Source organism: Lissotriton helveticus, chromosome 5_1 (genome assembly GCF_964261635.1).
Source record: "Lissotriton helveticus chromosome 5_1, aLisHel1.1, whole genome shotgun sequence".
Lineage (NCBI taxonomy): Eukaryota > Metazoa > Chordata > Amphibia > Caudata > Salamandridae > Lissotriton > Lissotriton helveticus.
In genome coordinates, this window is record NC_136065.1 from 2,048,532,371 (window position 1) to 2,048,556,163 (window position 23,793).

The 23,793-nt window shown below is 44.6% G+C and overlaps 1 protein-coding gene across 5 annotated transcripts in view; it reads left to right on the forward strand.

Annotated features, from left to right (window-relative positions):
* NELFE (negative elongation factor complex member E) overlaps positions 1-23,793 on the forward strand; it is a 66,084-nt gene that overhangs the window by 29,511 nt on the left and 12,780 nt on the right. For 4 of the 5 annotated variants that reach the window (XM_078645902.1, XM_078645901.1, XM_078645899.1 and 1 more), the window contains 4 exons: positions 1,595-1,675; positions 2,089-2,158; positions 13,180-13,325; positions 13,724-13,798. In XM_078645902.1, the coding sequence (XP_078502028.1) occupies positions 1,601-1,675; positions 2,089-2,158; positions 13,180-13,325; positions 13,724-13,798 (366 nt within the window). In that variant the 5' untranslated portion in view covers positions 1,595-1,600. Of the gene's footprint in view, positions 1-1,594; positions 1,676-2,088; positions 2,159-13,179; positions 13,326-13,723; positions 13,799-23,793 lie in introns of those variants that run through there. The other variant, XM_078645903.1, reaches the window with a different exon arrangement.

Consider the following 23,793-nt stretch of genomic DNA (forward strand, 5'->3'; position numbering starts at 1 on the left):
ACTGGTGGGTCTCAAACTCGGGTGGACACAATGTGGCCAGTGGATAACGTTTCCAGATTTTCGGCATGGGGAGCGCTTGATCACTGCGTGTGCTAGGTCCTGATTGGCTACGTGTTCCTAATTCATGTGGTGTACCCACTCCGGCCATAAATAAATAAATGTGTGCTTTATTGAGGCAATATCCCTTGACACTTGTAATGTTGACGTGCCTGTATGTGGGGTTGATCAAGAGTTTCCTTCCCGAGATTTTGCCTGCCAGCTATGCACCCCACCTGTGACCTATCAATCAGCAATCCCAAGCCTTGGTCTAAGGGCCAGCTTGACTACATATTTGTTAGTCGAGGTTGATGTGGAGTTCACAACAGGCGATTCTGTTAATTAGGACGAGATTTCATGCATTTTGACAGATACTTTATTTGGGGAACTCTTGTTCCTTATTCTTACTTTTGACAATAACTACCTTCCTGTTTACCTGCATTCTTCCCAATTCGAGGATTGCGTTTTTACATTGCTTCTTAGATGCACTATTGCCGGGGTGCATCTGAAAGAACATGTAAAAGTGCTAAACTGTATAAATCGAAAGTGTCTATGGTGTGCACTGGTTGGTTGAGTAGAAGAGCCATTGTATTTGTGTTGTTTTTTCAATAATTTAACCTGCACCATCTTATTGTAATATTATTGGGCATGTTTGATGTGAAATTGTTTTTGTAAAAATCTCCTTCGAGATTGGAGCTACTGCGTCAGATTGTGAGGGGGAGCCACAGCTTTAAGGTTTCTCCGACAGGAAGCTCGTGAGCTACTGGTAACTCTCCAGCTATCTGTACGTAGCTCTCCTGTGTGGAGACCAGTCTATTAAATGATAAGCTTTTTTTTGGTTGAATTATTATACATATACCAAAATAGAGAATGTATATTCGTAAAGGAAAGTATGTTTATTTTCAGAACTCATAAGCTGATATGTGGAGAAAAATGACTGAATTTCCAAAATATATTTAAAGCTGGTATTTGAGTGATGAATCAAGTGGCACTGGAGAGACGTTTTAGAAATCGTATTACCTTGGTGCCAGAGGCACTGCAGCTATTGCTATTATGTATTACCCATGTACAGTCATTACATATTGACAAAGACTTTTTTACATAACTGCTCACAATCTCGGCTGATGCACTGAGGTGATCGTAAATAGTAACCTTGCATATGGTGGCCACTAATGTAATATTTGCGGTCAGTATTACAACACTAATAATATAAGTAGCTCTTGATGAGTTTCTTTGAATGTAAGTAGCTCTTATTACAGAAAAGGTTGGAGGCCCCAGCAAAGGTACCACATGGATGCTTCAAAAGCACCACAACCCAGAATGTGAATTTGTTTGAATTGTTAAGGCCAAAGTCCTAAACTGTTAACACCCACAAATGAAGTAAGTAGCCTGATTTTAAGACTGAGTGATCCATGATTAGTATCAGGCCACATGTTCGTCATAGAGTTGCTGCTTGGAAGAACATGGTGAATTTTGTAAATGGAGGCACCCCTTTTCTCTCCACTCCAGACTGCCTAATGTTGAGTGTCATGCGAAAGTGTCTCTCATCTTCTTACAGAGCAAGATGGTGATATTCCCTACTGGTCTCACTGAGGAGGAGGAGGCTCTGCAGAAGAAGTATGCCAAGCTCAAGAAAAAAGCAAGTATTTTCTGCTCACAGTTTTCCCATTCTTTTTAAAATATACCTATACCCTACTGGGTACCCGTGTGTACTCTAGTAAACATTGTTGAAGTGCTAAATGTATCAGTGAACACTTATCATGGCAGGAAAGACATGTGCACACCGTTTATTCAAGGAGCCACCTTTGTGGCATTCTATAAAGCAGTACCTGGTCAGTCATGTTAAGATTGGCATTATTACTTCATTTGATCAAGCTTTCCCCTTCCTCATTACCTCACCTTCATCCAGTATGCCAAAGAAATAACCTATAGTTTGGATGTTTTGTGCTTTTATCTGGAAAAAGTCATTGTGACCCTTGTTTATCTAGGAGTTTCATTTGTTTCTTTATTTACGTTCTTATAGTAACTCATATCATTTAATTTTTTCTCAAGAAAAAGGCCCTTCTGGCTTTGAAGAAACAGAGCTCTACCAACCAGGCAAGCCAAGGTGGTGTTAAACGATGTGAGTAGCTGAATCGGGTTGGGCGTGGGGGAAGGGTAGATGAGGTTGTCTATAGATAGTTGTAGGACAGTGTGTTTTTAGGTGCGAATTTGTTGTGGTTTGTATAATTAATTCATAGTATGCAAATGAACCAGCTTGTAGTCTAAACTGAGCTCAGAATACCATCTCTGTGGATTAACACTTCGAGATTGCAGCTGAAAAGCTCGTTGTCCGTTGATATTTGCATAGAATCTTGTGGCCACAATGTAAACCATGAGAAATAAATGCAAAAACAACAATTGATGGACGGAATGTTGCACAATGGCAAAACATTCACCCCCAATCACAGATCTGGGTTTAATCCATCGTTATTTTGCTCCACACACCACCCCAGTTCAAGCTATCCTGGCTGATGAGGGCTGAAAGCCCAAAACCAGTCCTAGGGTCCTTGTTTCCAGTCTAGGGAGGACCTGGCTTGGCAGTTCAGGCTGGACTGTTCCCATGGGGCACAGGATCAAGACTGATTTGCAAATGGCTGGGTTCAAACTGGAATGGCATGGTGAGCAAAAAAACGGTGGATTTAGGCCCAGATCTCTGTACTGGGGTGAATGTATGACCATTTTCTGCATTTTGTTCATCAACAGTTGTTTTTGCAACCATGAGAAATTAGTCCTTTGGCCCAGGTCAAGTACTGCTGAGTGAGCAGTTATGTCAACCTAACTGATGTTCTCACTTGAGAAACATAATGTGGAAAGCACATGGTATGAATTGTTCTACAGTTCAGGTGTATTTCTAAGGAGAACATGTTTTAAGAAAATTAGGAGCAAACAGTGCAGCACCGTAGACATATCCACCATTGCCCCTCCACTCCAAACCTCATTGTCTTTCTTTATACCTATGACTGAAGAGTATTTTCAGTGATAGAGTAGATGATTTGCTTCCTGTGCTATCATTCGAATCATGTGCAACAAAACTACCTCCTCTGTGACCACCTGTCATGCAATAGGCCCCTCAAGAACAGAACTTTGCAGTTGCAGAGAAGCTCATCAAATACATTATCACCAAAGAGCATCAGTTTACCTCTGTATTTCTTGCTACTCAGCAGCCTTCGCTACTCTGGCTCATATGTACTGCCTGAGAGGGTAGGCAAGTGGTCTCTTTGTGTCAAGTCTTGTCTTTGAGTGAATTTAATCCTTCCTCCTCAGTTGCAGAAAATCTTAACCACAGCAGAAGCCAGAGAATCTAAAACTGACACCAAGCACTTTCACATCCTCAGCTGGACATAGGGAAGCTGCCTTTGAATAGAAAGAAAAGTAACCAGGCAATCCTATTTGACCAGGAACTGACCTCTGAACCCCAATTTATTGCGTTGGTCAGGGGGTTTGTTGCAGGGATTTTGCTCAGACACAGCACTGTGCACAGAGCCCCAGGACCTCAGTAAATTGTGGTGGACCCAAAGATTCACCTCGGTACCTAGAACCCTCTAACCGACTAGCATCGGTGTCTCATTAGCTCTTCGTCCTATAGCAAAGGTACCAATGATTAGACAACCCAGACGTGCGACTTAGGATGCACTCGGGAATGGTGGGAATCAAGAACACACTTTCGTTATAGTCCCATACCAGTCCACAATAGGGGTAAAAAGAGAAACAATAACGTTTAAAATGTTTATTTCAACGACGTGCTCTAAGATGCAGTATTTTTGCTAACATAAGCAGGCATAATATTAAAAATAACACGATCAGCATTGTTACAATTCCATAAAACATCAAAGGAGAAAGCATATTATAATGCTAGTGGATACAGGGCCTTTAGTGCCTAGTGTACCACCCTCCCTAGCTAGGAGCTATGTTTTATAATAATATAGAAGGTCTCTTAGGCTTGAATAGGGGACCCCATACCTCCAAGATCAACCGAGATGAATCACATCAGGATCTGCAGAAGCTCTCTCTCTCTGGAAACGGATTTTCTCCAAGTGACTAAATCATGCATGCAGTGTGATATTAAAGACGCCAGAATTTCAGCTAGCTTAGCTGCGTGCATATTATATCTAGAGCATGAGCCGATCAGCCCGAACAACACCTAACATTGGTATGATAACCTTGGAGGCTTCAGCACTCACTGTGCAGCCTAAGGTTGATATGTAAGTCTAGGGATATTGGAAAACAAGCCATTCTCATGTGAAGAATTTCACGCAGCCTAACTTACAACAGCAGTTACATGCAGTGTCGTGTGCAAAAACAGCAAACGGGTAAAATGGCGTTTAAACTTCTAATAAGCCTATGCTGACATAGCAATAAGCGCAAGCAAGGCCCTGCCTTCACTACACCCTCCCTTGATCAGAACACGCACAGAAAGGGGGCAATTTGGAACGCAAAGTTCAAGTTCGAGTGAGACAGAACCAAGTTCAAAACTTGCCAAACTGGACAATTGGGAGTAAAATTCCGAACTAGTAACCACAGATTTTTCTTTTACTCAACACGAAGCAGGCGCTGTATAGTGTCCAAAGCACAGAATATGAATAGAGTAAAAAAATAACTGAAAAATCCCGAGGCCAAAAAACGTGGTTGAAGCCGAAACTATGCCACTTCAATCCAAAAGCGTATAGGCACAGTACGTTGCAAATACTTCCAAGAGGAAGTCATTGTTCTCATCCGAAAACATTTCAGCCATCCAATTTAATAATGGGAAGGAACACAAATGTTCTTCGACAGCCGGAGCCTCTAGCACAATCAGAGGACAACTCCGGTGTTCTTCGAGATCACTGCGTGCCAGAAGGTCATGGGCTGCAGACCATATATTCCAATTACCCAGGACTCCATGTGCTTTTGCGCAGGCCATTATTCCAATACCAGAACAGTCTATTTCATGAGCAAGTAAGGGACTCATTAGTAGATCATAATCCAGGTTAGGAGACACCGTGTTGCAGAGACACAAATCCAGAGCCCATTCAAAACTGCAATCCAGGCATTGGAAGACAGGCTGCACACATGTAAAGTATGAAAATCGGAAAGGTAATCCATACGCCACACTCAAGGTAGCCAGCTTTAGTGCTCCATAATATTCAAGCATCCGATTTACGAAGCTGGAGCAGCCGGGGCAGGTTGTCGTGTGACACAGATTGTGCAGCCATTTTTGAGCAAGTAAATTAACAGCAGTACACCAGCAGCCAAGGCAAGAATTAATGGTAAACCACCGAAGAGGCTGGAAAAAATAGAATGAAAAAAAGCCGGTATCACACCAAATATAATTTGGGATGAGGTCACAAGGCCAGAACTTACAATTTAAAAAAAGTGCGCCAAGCCTGTGGTCGACGAGGCATTAAAGATAATGTGAATCAAGGCACCGAAATATTAAAATAAAATGAGTCCAGATTTGATTGGTTAAAAATCAGTAAAATCAGTAAACTTTTTCAAAAGTGCTTTTGAGTTGCCTTCAACAGGAGCTGGACAATGTTCCCTATGTGTGTAATTAACCCAATTTTTAAATGTGTTTGCTTTGTGCAGAAAATTATTGCCATAATGTTGGTAGCAAAATAAATCCGCATAATTGGCTAAGTCCAAATACAAATCTTCAGAATCAAAGGCAGCATAATATTTCAAATCAGGAAACAGAGCCTCTATGGCCTGGACATCCCAATCATCAGAGCGTATATTTTGTTTAACTACATCACCCATTGAAACAAGTAGTACATTGGGAAAGTTAATAACCTCAGTGGGACCATGTAATTTGACAGCATCCCATACAATCCCATCTAAAACGGGCCAAGCAGTAATGTTAACAAAAGTATGGTCCCTCATCATGATGTGAGATAAGGAGTGGGGTGCCAAAGTTCCATCAATTAGTCTAATTGAAGTTCTTTCCTTAACATAGTGTCCATTTACAAAACGGAAAAAATATACCACAAATCCAATAGACATAAACAAAAAAAATTGAAAAAAAGCACCAGCCAAATGTAAGTCCATAGGGGTATCAAAAATGTTTCTTAAACCAAACAGCAAAAATTTAAATTTTACATCGGGACTTTGATGTAACAGAGTCAGTGTCAAATGAAAAGCGTTACTGGTTAACTGCAGATGTTTGCCAATCAGGCATCGACAAATCTGTGGGATAGGTATACTCTGTATCATCAAAGGGATCACCAGCCGGTGGATTCAATGGCAATGTCCGGACTGGTGGAACTCGCCAGAGCCCAAACAGAATTTCTCAGCATTGCTGGACAAGAGACAGCTGGAGTCATACTAAGAAGAATCGGCCACTCGCTGTAATTTGACATTGTCAATGGAGATATACCTGTTTTCCTTGTGACTATGAAGTTGAGGTAAAATGACTGTTCTTGTACCCTGCACGCCAAGCACAGGAACTGGTGCACGATATCAGCGTCCAAACTCCTTCTTGTTCTCCACCTTTTCACGGACCAGGTCACCGACACGAGGTAGTCAGCCAACTACCGGAATCTGAAGAGCAGCATCAGATGTGGAGGGCAAGTGTTATTCTGCAAGACTGTCTCTGGTCTTTTGTAGATTCTGTAAAACAGCAGAATGTTCATCTACGTCAAAGGATGCGGCAGACACCCTCAAGGTCCGGAACAAACATTTAGATGCCAAAGAGTATTTTGCATGGGGTCCACCCACCTAGAGACCTTCTAGGGAGATTATTAAGTGCACGCTGAACGCCATACAGATGGGCGAGCCAGTTCCGACCAGTACCTAAAACCCTAGCTGTCAAAGATTGCTTTAAGTCACGCTCCACAACTGAATTGCCCTCAGGCCTGTATGGAGACGAAAATTTGACCTGGACCCCCAATGAACCCATGGCATCCTTGTACGCCTTAGAGGCGAACGCTGGACCCTGGTCCGAATGAAGGGTGCCACATGCAAAAATTCCCACAAAGACACACAAATCCCTGATGACAGTGCAGACCTCAGCACTCCTTTGCGGCCACACCCAAAGAAAGCGTGTGCACGAATCAACTGCAACTAAGATGTACTTATACGCAGTATCAGAGGAGAAAGGACCGCAGTGATCTAAATAAACCTACTAAAACCCAAGTGGTTTATTAGAAATGCACAACTGTGTTTGGGGCGGGTGCGCATCAGTTGAAGGCTTAATCTACTGGCAAATGTCACAATGAAGTACATACACGCGTTTGTTTGTACAATCCGCGCCACCAGTAACGCTGTTGTAAGAGAGATACAGTCGCTGAAACGCCGGCATGAGAAGAGGCCATGCCCTCATGAGCTGCTGTTATCAAGGTCTGCCTGCGGTCCGTGTTGGGAATCAACCTGTCACCAAGTCGTTAATTCTCACATAGGGAACTTTATCAGGACTTAAAAGATAAAAGTATTTAGAAGGGAAACCTCTAGGTTAATTACTTCCCTTCTTTGTTGCGGCAATAGCTGGCAAGATGTCATCATCAATCTTACTTTTGGCACGCGTAACTGCTGCTACTACATATGTGGCTACTGCGGTCTTGGCTGCTTCATCAGCAAAACAGTTACCAACAGTGTGTACCCCCACGCGTTGGTGACCAAGAGTATGAATTACAAACACGAGTGGAAGCCGTTCTTTAAGTTCAGCCACTCGAACCCATAGCATTTTGTGTTTAATCATACTACCTTTGGAATCACAATAGTCATTCTGCGTCTAAAAAAATTAATTTTCATAGTAAGATTGAACACAGTAGTAAGAGTCACTTACAATGAGAGTAGTCACACCAGGATCAGCGTACTCCAGTGCAAGCACCAAAGCACGTAGCTCTGCCAATTGGGCGGTACAGTCCCCTAATGTCTGTGTATGCATGACATCGGAGGCCGCTGAATTAGCATGCTTTAAACCGTCTCCGGTTGCGCCGAACTGTCAGTGTAAATGATACAATGGAAATCCTCCAGCGGGCGCAAGGTCAGAGGAGCAGGATGAACAAATTCTTACAGCAAGTACTCCTGAGATTACAAAGAGGAATCAAAGACAAACGGGACATCCGGAGACGTCAAGGATGTGACCCATTGTATCCAACAAGGATGCAAAGCTTTCGAATTTGGTACACTGGCTTTCGTCACTGCCTCCAGGGCAGGAAACGGTGTAACAACCAACATGCATTTTCCCTGTGACAGTGCCCGTTCTTTCAGAATCGCCATCTGTCAAAACTTTCTCAACAGTGGAAAACTGCATTTCAGCCGAAGTGTACAAGTGTGACTTGTGAGCAATCGGGACTGTGTTACCCTCATTAAAAGTCAGGTACGTGAAACCCACCGCCCCAGGCACAATTCTTAATACCAGGTTGGTGTGGTTATCACGAGTCAGTAAGTATTTAGATTCAAGAAGATCAGACTGCAAAGATTGTAAAATTGCAGAATGTTTCAGGCAGCCAGCAAGATTTGGTAAAAGTAGGTTGTACCAAGGCATAAAGTGACTTGATATGCTGGGCATAATCGGGTATGTAGGTATGCCGAAGTTAAAAAAACCCAGTAAAGATTGTAGTTTTTTCAGAGTTGTCGGTTCGCACAGCAGTGCGCATTTCTCCAGGAAGTGAGGTGCTAAACCTCGACCTTCATTGTTGAGCTCATAACCCAGAAACAACACTGTATACTCTGCAATGTGTGACTTTGCAAAGTTAAATTAGTAACCGAATTCCTCAAACCTACGAATGATGCAGTCAACGCGACACAGATGCAGCCATAATTTCGTCGTCAGTGAGATAAATGTCATCAATATACGAGCATGCATCAGCATCGAGTCTTTCTAAAAGAAAGACAATGCGGGCGGCAAAGAAGCCAGGACTGTTCTTATAGCCCATAGCTAATCTTCGGAACTGTTTTTGTTTACCACCACACGTGAAGGTTGTCCATTGACTACTTATAGAGGACAGATTATGGCTAAAAAAGCCATTGGATATGTCAAGTGTGGTCTTAAACCGTTTACGCACTAGACTATCCACAAGGGCTGAACTGCGAGTATCCTGTACCGCGCAGGTCCGACAATGAGAGTTTAAGTGCCGGTAATCCAATACCAAACGGTACGAGCCATCAGGCTTCGTCACAGTAAAAAGAGGATTATTTATCGGTGGCACACACGTTTCAATCACACCTTGATATTCCAATTGGTCAAGGACTTCCGCCACGGGAGCTTTCGCTTCACGTCGGATGGGATATTGGGGTTGAGGCTGTGGCATAGACCGCAATGGTATCTCATGTCTGGGGGAAAATTTGTCCCATCCAAAGCTGGTGCAAGCACCTTAGCCAACTCTTCTGCAAAATTCAGGGCCTGCTCCTTCGGCACAGTGTGTGCGAAACTAGGGAGGATTACGTCCTCCCCTCTCGGAGCGGCCAGAACAAAGGGTGGGGGCCAGTCAGTCTCCGCTAACAAAATGTCATAGGTAGTGGTAAGAGTGTCCGCTGTCTCGACAGCAATGAACGTGTAAGTTGCTGTCACCTTTAGATATGGACGCAATGCTTCCAGCACTACTGTTGTTTCCGCTGCGCTGCCTAACCGCGTCCGCGCCCATGTCAGGTTCCGAAGCTGTGTTGTCACTATCCGTGGCATACCTCGCTGTTAAAGTGGCAGCTTTCTTCTTCTGAAACTGTGGTTGTTGACGCGGTGAGTCATCTCGCTTGCCTTTGCCCTCGGTGTTGCGGGGCTGCTCTCTGCTTTGCTGGGCACCCCGACCTCTGCCTCGGTCTCCTCCACCGGTGGGTGAGACCGATGAATCCGGCAAAGAGCGAGGAGAACGTTGATTAGGAATCTGAAAACGATCAGGTGACTTAATACTAGCGTGGTTGCTCAAATCATATGTGTGCTCAGTAGAATCAGGAATTGGCGAAGCAGGATGTGACCCCTGTTTCTGTTGCTTTTTTCCCTGTTTCTTATTCTTATTCCAATTCTGCTTTGGAAAATTAGGGTGTTCATCTTTATCAGAAGTCGCTTCCTTTGTTTGCTTTTGTGCTGCTGTCTTAGCAAAAGGCTTAACACCCAAACTATTGCGGCCAATGGTCTTCTAAGCCTCCGCAATGATTTTCGGTAACTGGCGAGGCTTATCGGCATCGGGGACCTCGCGTACAGCATTAGACACTTGGAAGTTCACCGCATCTCCCTTCACATTAGCAAGGACGAGATCGGAAACTACCTCAAACGCTCCAAAGAGTCTCATTCCCAATTCAACAGCCGCCTCCGCTCCGTGTTCATCTTGGACACTCTTAATGACGAAGGGTTGGACAGCCATGGACGGAGTGCCGAAGCACTTGGTATAGACTGTCGCAAATATCTTACCCCATGTCTCACAATCAGGAACCTCCGGTATTAAGTCTTTCTGCAAACTTATCGTTAGAATCCTGTGTTTCTCAACAGGAGTCCTATTAGGAAATACTGTTTCCAGCTTGTCAAATTTCTCAGTGAGCCAAAAAGGTAAATCATCCTTATCTTGGGGCCGCTTGCCCATGACCGAATTAACCATGACGGGATTAATTTTCATCTCGGCCGGTCCCGCTGGTTGCGCCGCAGCACCAGGTGGCCCCACCTGGAAGTTGCGGGATACGTATTGCACTAGAGCCGATGCACTCCAACCAAAGAAGTATAGAGCACACGCAACTCATCAATAGTGACTTGCAGGTAACATGGATGCAGGATGTAACCGGCCAGAACCGGCCACGTGGCCCCAGGAAATGACAAAGTGCCCAATCGAACCGCCGTTACCGATTGGGGAAGGGCGCCATCAAACCAAACTCGATGCTGCCAGGCAGAAATAGGAATTTCCAGTGTCCTATAGGGGGTGTAGACTACAGGCAAGGCCGTGGGAGTATAAACGTGAAACGTACCAGAACCCGCAGTGACCGCAGGAAAGGTAACCCATGAGTAAAAGAGCTCAAACGGGTACGCCGCCTCAGCACTCTCCACAAAAACAACCACCATGCCATCCACAGTGATGCCAAACGTCAGCAAATGATTGTGGACGGCCACCCTACTATGCGGTGGGAAAGCAACATCAGCCAAAAGGACAGAGTAGGGAAAAAACAATGCAACAAAATGTAGCACAAATGGGTAGTAATTGAAAGCCAGATCCTTTTTAAATTATCAAGCTTGAAAGAACCTATGTAACTATAGGTAGGTTAATCCGTCACCACTGTCAACCGTAAACAATAGTGAGGGTGTCTTGGATTGTTATAAGCACTACTCGAGAGTCTCAAATATAAGACCACATCGTTAGGTGCGCCATGTTGCAGGGATTCTGGTCAGACACAGAACTGTGCACAGAGCCCGAGGACCTCAGTGAATTGTGGTGGACCAAAAACTCACCTCAGTACCTAGAACCCCCTAACCGACTAGCATCAGTGTCTCATTAGCTCTTCGTCCTATAGCAAAGGTACCAATGATTAGACATCCCAGAACATGCGACTTAGGATGCACTCAGGAATGGTGGGAATCAAGAACACTCTTTTGTTATATTCTCACGTGCTCTAAGATGCAGTATTTTTGCTAACATAAGCAGCCCAATGATTAAAAATAATACGATCAGCATTGTTACAATTCCATAAAACACAAAAGGAGAAAGCATATTATAATGCTAGTGGATACAGGACCTACAGTGCCTAGCGTACCACCCTCCATATCTAGGAGCTATGTTTTATAATAATATAGAAGGTCTCTTAGGCTTGAATAGGGGACCCCATACCTCCAAGATCAACAGAGATGAAGCACATCAGGATCTGCAGAAGCTCTCTCTCTCTCTGGAAACGGATTTTCTACAAGTGACTAAATCATGCATGCAGTGTGATATTAAAGACGCCAGAATTTCAGCTAGCTGCAGCTGCGTGCATGTTGTGTCTAGACCATGGGCCGATCAGCCCGAACAACACCTTACATTGTTATGATAACCTTTGAGGCTTCAGCACTCACTGTGCAGACTAAGGTCGATATGTAAGTCTAGGGATATTGGAAAACAAGCCATTCTCATGTGAAGAATTTAACGCAACCTAACTTACAACAACAGTTACATGCAGTGTCTTGCGCAAAAGCAGCAAAAGGGTAAAATGGCGTTTAAACTTCTAATAAGCCTATGCTGACATAGCATAGGCTTGTAGTGAAGGTCCTGCCTTCACTACAAGTTCAACTTTAATCTGTAAAACCCTTCTACAGCCAGTGATGTTGGCTTCTATAGTCCATTGTGTGTGAATCTACTCTCAGGCTCCCCAGGAAAAGCACAGCATCATACTACCAAGGTTAAGCTGAAATTCTGCAAATATCATTATGTAATGGCTGCTCTAAAATTACTTCACCAGACGCAGTTAGAGTTGAGCATCACATTTAAGATGATCTTTGCCCTGTATAGTGCTAGGAACAAAATACCTGCAAACCTCCATTTTCTTCCTCTGACCGGCATTCTTCTTCCTCTCACATAACTCATCAAGAGAGAAAATCATGGTGGCAGATCATTGAAGGTCCAGGGCCCAAGTCTTTACAAGAACATGTGCCCACATCTGCAGGGCGACCCTTTCTGTCATTGTTTCAGAAACCCCTGCAAACAAACTTTGACTCTCAACTTGTTTTATTACAAGGCAGCATCAGATTAATGTTATAGAATATACAAGTCCTTGTATTCTTCAGTTTTCACTCTGTGGCTCAAGTACACTTAATGAAATGGCTATAGTAAAGTGAGACACTGGCCAAAACTACCATATCAGTAAATAACATAACTAATACAAGGGCCTTTCCATCCTGCACTGTTCTCTTTCGCACACACTCCCAGCACTAAACCGTTGTGTTTCCGGTAGCACTCTGGGGTGGTATGTCAAGTTTGTTGGCACTGCTTTTATTTAACATTACATATGTTTATCCTGAGCTGTGTACTCCTGCTAATGGACGTGAATATATTTCAGTAATTCATCTGCAGATCATTCAGAGATAGTCTTAAGATCGGGGATTTTCAGTGTGTGTTGCAGGCAGGTGTTGGTTTTGCGATTGAGAGTCGCCATGTTTTTTCTTTAACTTCATGGAGAACACCTCAGTTCTCTATTGATGTCCTAACCTGTTTTGCTTCTTCACCTGTTTAGCTCTGTCTGACCAGCCAGTGGTGGACACTGCAATGGCAACAGAACAAGCAAAGATGCTGGTGAAAAGTGGAGCCATCAGTGCCATCAAAGCAGAGAACAAGAACTCTGGTTTCAAACGATCTCGAACCCTGGAGGGGAAGCTTAAGGTGAGGCTGGGCCGGGCTAGAAACAGAGACAAACAAACAAACACTTCAAATTATGGGTTTCATTATAATTGTCTCAGGATCATTGTGGGATGTCTTTGGGATGAAGGAAATCTTATCATGTGTAGCCATGACCCCTAAAGTAAGCCAAGGAGCTTTATACTCAGTCCAGTTGTCTGTATGTTTGGTTGTTATTACTTATTTTGTGTCCTACACTGCCCCAAGCACAATGGACCTTAACATGGGCATACGTGCTTTTTGTTCCAAGACATCTTCCTCACTGAACTGCCAGATCTAACATGGTATCACCTCCATGCATTCGAAACCCTTACACATGGACACAACATTTACAAATCCTAGTTATCTGTTCAATGTATTTATCTTTTTTCATCCTATGGTAGGATCCTGAGAAGGGGCCTGTGCCAACGTTTCAGCCCTTCCAGCGCAGCATGTCCACTGAGGAGGAGACGTCCGAGGTATGTAGCCATGACCGTTTCCTGTAGCTCTCAACAGTCATCAGCAACCTCTCTTTAGATACACCAATCAAGCTGCATCAGGAAGATTTAAGAGTTGCTACTTTTTCCAAGTATAATCATGCCCCAGTTTTAGATTTGTGAATCACAAAAGCAATCTGCAATGCCAACAACGGCTTGCGTTTCTTTCAGTAAATAAAATGTTTCAAAACGTTATTGAACTGTTGGAAATGTTTGTGAAATTTGAGAACTAAATGTGGTTGACCATCCTAATCTCAATTCAAGGAGACCTCCAAGTAAAAGGTGACACTGGAACTAAAGGCTCTTGACATCATGCTCTCCTTCTCCTGACTAAATGAGCCATTTTCATTATGTGATTACTGCAGAAATGTGGTTTCCTGTTACTGACAGGGTTACTACAGGGTTTATTACCCACACATACAATGCTTTCTTTGCAGTAAGGTTCTTGGATTTAATTAAAAAAACATTGTCTTTTAGCTATTTGAAGTCTGCGGTTGAGCTTTGCATTTTGGCAAACTGCTTAATAATTGTGCTGTGTAATCAAAGAGAGGAATAATTGGAGGGAGAAAGATAACTGGGAATGCCGATTTGAGAATTGGCCACTGATTCTCAGAATCTGAGAGCCCCGGCCACTGCCATTCATGATAAAGGCTGCCTCTTTTTCATTGACTCGCTCATACACCAGTAAAGTAGCCTTAGATATTTGCTTCTGTTTCCAGTGTTGCATGTGGAGGGATACTGAATTATTGCTTCTTTATTTTCAGCATATGCACTGTCATTTTAAGAAGCACAAATATTTGTAAAACCATAACGGAAACATGTTTTAAACATCAAAGAGTAGACAATACAAAGTGAACTGAACATAGACTAAATTTTAGGTGAGCGAGTAAAGATGTCATCAATAATTCTGGGTAAAGTTCCATTTTAATGTTCAGCGAGGTAAAGGAAATGTCATGATGCAGACTGCAGTGCAGGAATCCAGTAGCAACATGTTCTCTGATTAGTCACAGTTTCTCTCTAAGAACCTCAATCCAAATTGACGTATGGGCTTATATATTTCATGCTTTTGAGGGTTTAATCTACTCCCTAGCGAATGAACAAGGACATTTGATCTATAAAACCAGATTATGTCTGTGGGTCTAACTGGTGCCAGCACACGCATGGTTTTGTTCTACATACTGTTGTAGTTATCCGGTTACCTTCTTTTCCTGTTTCTTCGCGATCAGGTGATGATTACATGCTTGTTTAGCACTTGGCTAGCTGCAAAGCAACATCTACTAACAGAAGTGGATGTTCTGTAGTAAATTCTTTCATTTTGAACTCAGAAAAATTATCCCTGCTGTATACAAAAAAGATGACTATCAGGCCCGATTTTCAGGGCCAAGGTTACTGAAGAGTAACTGAGTGACAAGTATTGTTTATTGTACCTGCAACTCGAGGGACTGGAGGATAGTGCAAACTCACAGCAGTACCTCATTTTAGGCTTTGATTTTCAGGGTGTAGAAACTTTTGGGGGTGATTGTATTTATTTCAGGTAAAGTATGATGACCTAACAAAAATACTACATTTAAACTATTGTTTAGATTTACGTCTTTTACAGATGCAGCTTAAAATGGGCACTCTGGTTAGGAGACATGGGGAACAGTAAGTAAAAAAAAAAAAAGAAAATATAACTTATACATTGGTAGGCAGTTGCTCTAAAAGTTTACAGGTAAAAAAGGCCGGTGCCTGTACTGTCATTCACTGTATAATCTGGATGAGAAGGTGAAAACCATTCACTCTCCGGAAAGGGATACATTTGCAGTGTGTGCATGATATGCGACTGCAGCTCACTGTCAACAAAAATAACATGGAACGCCTTCAGTTAGTTTGCCTGAATCTCAAGTCTACCTAAGGCACGACCGGGGCAAGCATGATAAGGCTGGCACTGCTTATCCGTAGTATGCAGATGGTGTATGTATCTCAGCATGCAGCAGCTAAAAGTTTGCTGCTTAAGCCTTTGATCTCTAAAGAACAGTACATGGCATGAACCAGTACTGTAAGTTTGGGGAGACTAAATGTAATGTAATGTAATGTAAAATTGTATTTATATCGCGCGGCAATCGCTCCAAAGGAGCATCTAGGCGCTACCTCCGGAAAAAATACCAGATGACAGAGTGACTCAGAGTAGACCTAAAACAAAGGCAAGCATCAAACTAGAGTTCTGGCCATGCTATCTTGCAGTTTAAATATCCAAGTTTTTAATTCTTTGCGGAACTCTGTTTCTTTATCCAGAGTTCTCAGGGCAGGAGGCAGAGTATTCCAAGCCTTTGCACCCAGTACTGCCAGGGACTTTCCTCCACGGGTTTTTAAACGAAACCTAGGAACCACCAAAGTGTTGGAATTTGATGATCGTAAGCTTCTGGTTGGGCAGTATCTCTTGAATTTTTTCTGTAGATATAGTGGTCCTGTTTTGTGCATTGCTCGAAAAGTTATAATTAAGACTTTGAACAGGATCCTTTTTACAATGGGAAGCCAATGAAGAGCTTTTAGTGCCCCTGAGGCTGACGATCTTTTTGGCCATTTTAGCACCAATCTGGCAGCAGCGCTTTGCACTAGCTGTAGCCTGTAAGTTATTTCTTTATTTGTGCCAGCATACAAACTGTTGCAATAATCTAAGCGCAACGTTACCAACGCTACTGCAACAGTTTTCCTCGCCTTTAATGGGAGTATATCAAAGAATTTCCTCAGGCTTTTGATTAAGCCAAAGCACATTCCTGCCACTTTTATTGCCTGCTGCTTGAAGGCAAGGTTGGAATCAAACATGACCCCCAGGTTCCGAGCAGCCATGGTTGTATGAGGCGGTATTTCTGCCCTTTCTGGCCACCATTGCCTGGGAATAAAGTCATTATTTGGGCCAAGCGGAATGATCTCTGTTTTTCCAGTATTACATTTTAGATGATTCTTCCGCATCCAATCGAAGGTGGCAGTTAAACATTCCTTGAATGTTTCTTCCCATGACTGGTTATCCCTATCCGTGACCAATATTAACTGAGTATCATCGGCATATGCTACTACATCTATGCCAAAAGATGATATTAGTTTAATCAGGGGCGCAGTATAGACATTGAATAATGTCGGGCTAAGGCTGGACCCCTGGGGTACTCCCATCGTCTGATGTTTTTCCGTGGAGGTAAATTCCCCCAGGGTTACCACCTGTCTCCTGTCCCTTAGGTAGAGCTAAAGCTAAAGTGGGAGCATTAGCTAAAGCTCCCACTTGGTTCTTTGACTCTTCAGTGAGAGCCACGTGGGTGTACTGTAGTAGCTGATGCAGCTTGTGGTGTTGATTGGCAACAGCCTTATCCTACAGTTCTTGATTAGCAGGTCTGGCATCCTGGTAGTAAAGACCTGAAATCCTGGGCTTTATTTAACTGCTAGCACATGAAAAGGGCTGATCCGAGCCTTCACTGGTTAATGGATTTTGTGTCAAATGGAATAGTTGCTGGTCCTCTTTGGACTAATTTCATTTGGTGGTGGTGTTACACTGTTCAAATTCATAAATTAAATCTTTAGAATCATTATTCGCTCATTACTTCCTAGAGGTCCTAGTTCTCTCCTCAATCAGGAGAGCAAGTTCTTTGTGGCAGCATACACTGTGAATATTTATGTCTAGTATCTGATAAGTGCCTTGGTTTATAAAGTAAGAGTAAGCAGACATTTTGGGAGGCTCCTCCCCTTGTAATTACTTTTCCATATTGCAGATGTTACAATTAGGAGGCCCAGACACAAGGTACTGCCTGCTTTTACATATGTATCTTCACATTTTCCAGGTGTGACCATATAACCATTTTGGTTGTCTGAAAACTGTGTTGCTCAGATTCATGGTCGTGCTATAGGTCAACTTGGTTTCGGGACAGTGAAGGGAAAATGTCACCCTGTGAGCATCTGTTTGTAGCATGTAGTGCTGTAGATTCAAATGCCTTGCATAATCCCTCAATAGTGTTGGGCTTTTTCGAGTCACAAGGTATAATGACTGCTCCTATGACTGGTAATGTACATGGGTATCAACTCCATAGTTTGATAGGGTGACCATACAAGTCAAAAAAGCTATCAAAGAAATAAAGTGAAAGAAAAAAAGATATGCGCAACAGCCGAAGGCTTCCAAGGAGAAGAGTGGGCGCATGTGAATCTACAACACTACATGCCACGATGAGATGCTTACCGGGTAAGTAACACATTTTGTTTGTTGCATGCTGAGCTGTGGATAGACATGCTCTACATAAAATGTAAAGCAGTCCCACCTCCTCCCCCCCCCTTTCTTCCCCCCTAAGTGGTGGCCAGCCAGATGATGGGAACTGACTTTTGGCCTTAGTGTAGCAGGTTTGAATGTACTTGTTTAGCCAGCCAGCTACCCAAGCTTTTGAAATGACGCTGCCTATGTATGGTTTAGAGTATGTGACAAATAACAGTTGCCTTTTACAAAATGATTTTGACATATCAATATAGTACAAGAGGGCCCCCCTCTTTACATCTAGTGCTTAATGGGCTCGCTCTGCCACCGAGTCTGGGTGTGGGAAGAACACAGGGAGTTCAGTTGTCTGGTTGAGGTGGAGAGGAGAGATCTCCTTGGGTAGAAACGTTGGGTCCGTTCTAAGGACTACCTTCTCATCGTGAACCTTGAAAAAGGGCTCTTCCGGTGTGAGAGCTTGTATCTTGCTGACAAGCCTGAGGAAAGGGATTGCGACTACAAACGCTACTTCTAAGACAAAAATCAAAGTGGGCAAGAATGAACTGGGTTTGAAAGGGAGCTTCATGAGCCTTGGAGGACTACATTTAGGTTCCAGGATAAGACCAGGGGTATCCTGGGTGGGGCAAGCCCTCCTACTCCTTTCCATAACATCTTTAGTGATGGGGACTCTGAATAGTGTTCCCTGTTCTGTAAGTATGCTGCTACTGCAGACAAATTTAAGCCAGGCCTGAGCGTTGCAAGTGAAAAAGGTAACAGGTAATGTCGTGCACTGTTGGCTTTAGGTAGTAGCGATTGAACCTCATCCACTTTGCCACATAGCAGGCAAGCGTCTTTGAGAAAGCACATTTATTCAGGATGCAAATTGAGAACTGTTGGAAGGAGTGGGAGAGGCGGAAAAAGTGTAGCCAAATATCCCTGACCAGTCGATTCATAGTGTGTTGCTCACAGACTGTGTGTGGTGTGTGGAAACTTAGAGGCGTAGCTAGGGCATTTGGTATTTCTGGTGGTTGCGACCAGATCTTTGTCTAGAAACCCCAAACGTTGGAAACAGGGGAGCAGGAGTTCGGGTTGGAGTTCCCACTCATGGACTAATTGCTGTATCCTGCTGAGCAGGTCTGCAAATTCGTTGTCTGCTCCTGAAAGGTACTTCACTAGCATGTGTACTTTTAAGTGGATTGCCCCTACGTTAAATATCTTGCACTAACACTGAGAGTTGGGGAGAGTGTATGCTCCCTGTTTTTGCAGATAGTACATGGCAGTCATGTGGTTTGTTTAGAAAAGGACTGCCTTGTGATGTACGTGGTAAGAAAAGGTCTCCAAAGCCAATTGAACTGATAATAACTCGAGATAGTGTATGTGGAAGGTCTGTTGAAGGGGTGTCCACCGACCCTGAACAGTCATGTCTGGTAGATGGACCCCCAGCCTGTGAGAAAGGCATCCTTGGTGCTTGTCACCAGGGGGACTAGAGCTAGAAAAGGCTGTTGATGTTTCACCACTGCAGAGAGTGATTGGTGTCGGCCCAAATCAACACTAGATCTTCCCTTAGACCCTCATCTTGTGACCACTATGCTGCTAGGCACTCTTGGAGTGGATGCATGTGTAAGCGGTTGTGAGGAACAATTGCTTTGCACTAGGTAATCATGCAGAGAATATGCATCACTGTTCTCCCTGTTAGCTGATGATTTGGCTGAATAAGAGGGAGCAGGAGCTGAAATGCTTGGACCCGCGCTGGACTAGGATTAGCTTTCCTGGTAACTGTGTTCCGTATTGTCCCTAGGAAGGGCTGTGTGTGTAGTGGTTGGAGGTAGGACTTGCCCACATTGGTGGTGAAACCCAGATCGTGGAGGAGATCGAAGGTGATCTGTGTGTGAGCCAAACACTGCTGTTTGCTTGCACTCTTTGTCAGCCAATCGTCTAGGGAGGGGAAGACGTGGAGGACGCCCCTTCGTAGATGAGCGGCTACCACTGCAAGGCATTTTGTGAAAACTCTGGAGGCATGGTTATGCCAATGGGCAGAACTTTTAATTGAAAGTCCTGTCCACTTATCCACTTACCATGACTCTGAGGTAGCCATGATGTGCAGGATGGATCGGGATCTGGAAATAGACATTCTTCAGGTCAAGTACAGCCATGAAGTTGCCTTGCCGCAGTAGTCTAATAACGTCCTGTAGCGTAACCATGTGGAAATGGTCTCATAGCTTCTACTTGTTGAGGGTGGGATGTCTAGTATGGTATTGACAGACCTGCCTTTCTTGGGGATTAGAAAGAACAGGGATTTCACCCCTTTGCCGCGTTGTTGGTGCAACACTGACTCTATGGCTATCTTGAGTAGAAAACACCTACCTCATCCTTGGGGAGCCTCTGGTGACTGTTTTGGTGAATGGGAGTGTTTGCAGTGGTGGGGGAGGGGGACTGTTTGGTGGTGGAGCAGTGAGCTCCAGTCTGTAACCCTGTTCAACAATGCACAAAATGCATTGGTTTGAAGTGATATTTCACCATTGTGGAGGGAGCCCTGCAGGCTGGTGTACCCTGACCAGCATTGTGTGTTCGGGGGAAGGGTCTGGGGGGGTGATGTAGAGAAAGTTACAGTTTGGGGGGTGCTCCCTTTGCCGCCCCACATCTAGCCCTGCCTTTGTAATTGTTTCCCCAGTAGGCACCCCTGGAATAGTCATGGAGGCCTGTCATTGGTACTGCGGTGTCTGGTAGTAGTGGGAGGCCTCGTTGGAGGTGGTCTTAGCACCACCACTGAATGTGAGCGACAAAAGAGGCACAGGGCAATGAAACCTGGACAGCCCCCATTGCTTTGGCTGTATGTGTGTCTTTCTTGATCTTTTCAAGCATTTGGTCAACTTGAAGCCCAAAAACGTCCTCCCCATCAAAGGGCATGTTATCAGATGCTGCTGGACTTCTGGCTTGAAGCCAGAGACATAGAGCAAAGCATGCCTGCAAATCAAGACTCTGTCAGCTGCATCCAGAGCACATCTCCTTGTGGTGTTGGAGATTGCTTGCCCTTCAGCTACATTTTTATGTGCCCGCTGTTTGTAATGGTCGGAGAGATGCTGGATTAGGTCTCCCATTTCGTCCCATTGTGCACGGTCATACCTAGACAACATCAAAGTTGGCGATCAGCCAATGAGTTGCAGATTGTGAGGTAATCCACATACCCGCTGCTTTCATCTTCTTGTTCTCTTTATCTTTGGCGGGGCATCTCCAGTACCCTGTGCATTTGCCTATTTATGGGTGGTGTGCATCACATATAAGTCTGGTGGCAGCTGGCGCCTAACGTAGGAGGTATCCGAGGGTGAGGGCTTGTAATTCATGTCAACCCTCGGGATGATGACCCTGGCCTTGACTGTGTCTTTGAAGGCCTCCTAAGTAGGCTGAAGCATCTCCTTAAGATTGGGCAAGAAGTGTGTGGCGCACTGGGCATGGAAGAGCTTTTCCACCAGAAAGTGCTCCTCTTATAGAATTGTATATAGATCCACAATGCAAAAGGTGGCCACGCTGTGGATTATCGTACGGTAAGAGGTGGTATTGTCGGGAGGGGAACATTTGACAAGGTATAGATTAGGGTCAGCCTCCATAATCCTCCCATAGGTCATCCTGGAGTTCTGGCTCATGTAGAGCATCATAAGGATATAAGCCCATAGGAAGACTGTTCGGAGCCCTCTGGGGAAGGAAGCAGTGGCCACTGCGGTGGTGGATGGGATTGAGGAGGAAGTGGAGGAGACGGTACGGTTGGAGAGCAGGTCTTGAGGGCAGTGGACTGGTGCCTCTGTCGTGAAGCTTCTTAGGTTTTGGAGGTGGAGGGGGTCCCAATCTTAGTTACTCTTCAAACGTCAGCTTCTGCTTGTGAGGGAGTGTCTCCTTAACCTTTTGTGAAGGTTTTGCTGTGGTTTTACCCATCTGGGGATGCTGGGTCTTTGCTGTTGAGAGTCCAGCTTCTCTTGAAGGTGTTGAAGGATCAGCAGCTCCTGATCCTCTGAGTCTGACATGGACAGCCACCTGTGTGCTGAAGGGTTTTTCATCTTCGAGGCCATTTTTAGGGCTCGCGCCTTGCGTTGCACTGCGTAGCAGTGCTTCGCAGCGCGAGCGCATTTTGTAATCGAAAAACGGGGTTTTCAAACTGCCTTAGGAATCACACACGCTCGTGCGTGTGCTTTTCCTTCTGTGGGCAGCTATTGGCCTTTGCGTGCGTCTTTTAATGAAAGACTGCACGCAATAGGCCACAGGCGGGCGCATTGCTCCGCCCATGGCCTACTGGTGTCTATTACGCGCTTGGTGCGCATAATAGACACCAATAGGCCGTCACGTGTGTCGCAGTGGCGCACGCGCACCACTCGCACAGAAACATCCGCCATACGAGTCCAATAGGAGCTGCTGCTGTATAAAGACGTGCTTGCTTCCCAGCAGACTCGAGGCAGACTTTCAAAATGTAGGGCTACGGGAAGAGCATGGGAACTGAAGTGTCTGCCTGACAAGGGGCCCCTGTGCCCAGCAGCTACAGCATGCCAAGCATAGCCCGAGGCCACAGCTGTAATCTTCTTATGATGCGCACGGTTGGAAGAGACGCATATCTACCACGCTAGCAAATGTGTAAAATTGTGAATATTATTCAACTTTGTTCAAGTTCTTAGAGAGAGCGAGTGCTGCTAACAGCAAACCCTCGCCTCCCTCCTGGACCTCAGCAGCAGCCTCGGAAACTGATAGAGGTGCTGCTAGATCACAAGCTCTGTCCTCGCACCCCCGCCCTCCCTCCCTGCCATGGGATCCGCAGGCAGCGCTCCGGTGGGTGTCATGTACAAGCTCTGTCCTCGCAGCGCCCGCACCCCTCTCCCCTTCTGCCATGGGATCCGCAGGCAGCGCGCCGGTGGGTGTCTCGTTTGGAATTCTGTGAACTCCCTGTATCCCCCTGCGCTGCTCTTCACTTGGAAAATGAATGGCGCCCCTGCTTGGACAGGCAGAAGCAAGGGATCTCACAGCTGCGATTCTCGCCGATCCTAGTCGCAGTGTTTAAGGAGCACTGACTACCGATAATGACGTCAAAAAGAAACCATTAAAACAATATTACAAATGCTACAGGTCTCGTTTCTCTTGTCTTTTACCAGAGGTAGCAACCCCACTTTGCTTCCTAGGCGACCACCTTGCTCTCCCATATGGATGGTCCACCCGTGCTCCTGCCTAGCTTCACACTCCAAATAACAAAATAAAACATCCCTGACCTGGGCGTGACTTTTACGTGAAAAGTATATTTTGTTTTATTGGGTCTGTACTGTGCTGCCTTTGCCTAAAGCAATTTTCTCATTAATTTATCTTTAACCACCTCTTTGAACATGCTCTTATTTGCTGGCATGTTGCTAAATTCTCCTCTTTAGTTCAAAGGGATTAAGATTAAATAAAGCCCTCCCTCCCGCCCCCGTATAGAGGGAGAAATGTAGATATTGCCATTTTAAATATATTTTCCTCATTGCTAATCCTAATCTTCACTCCGAACATATTAGACTTGCGAAGCCCTTAACAGCATTTGCCATTACTGCTCGTGAAACGGTTCCTACGTTTTCAATGTCAACATATTGAACCAGTGCAAAAGGTGTGCAGCCTAATCTATCCTCAGTGGTGTTGGAGCAGGAGTCAAGTGTGTTGGGAGGAGGTCGATAAACTGCCTAGCTGCCTTACTCCTTGTGTAATAATGCTTCTACCATAGCTCACAGGTTACACACACCATGAATTGGAGACAGAATCATTGAAT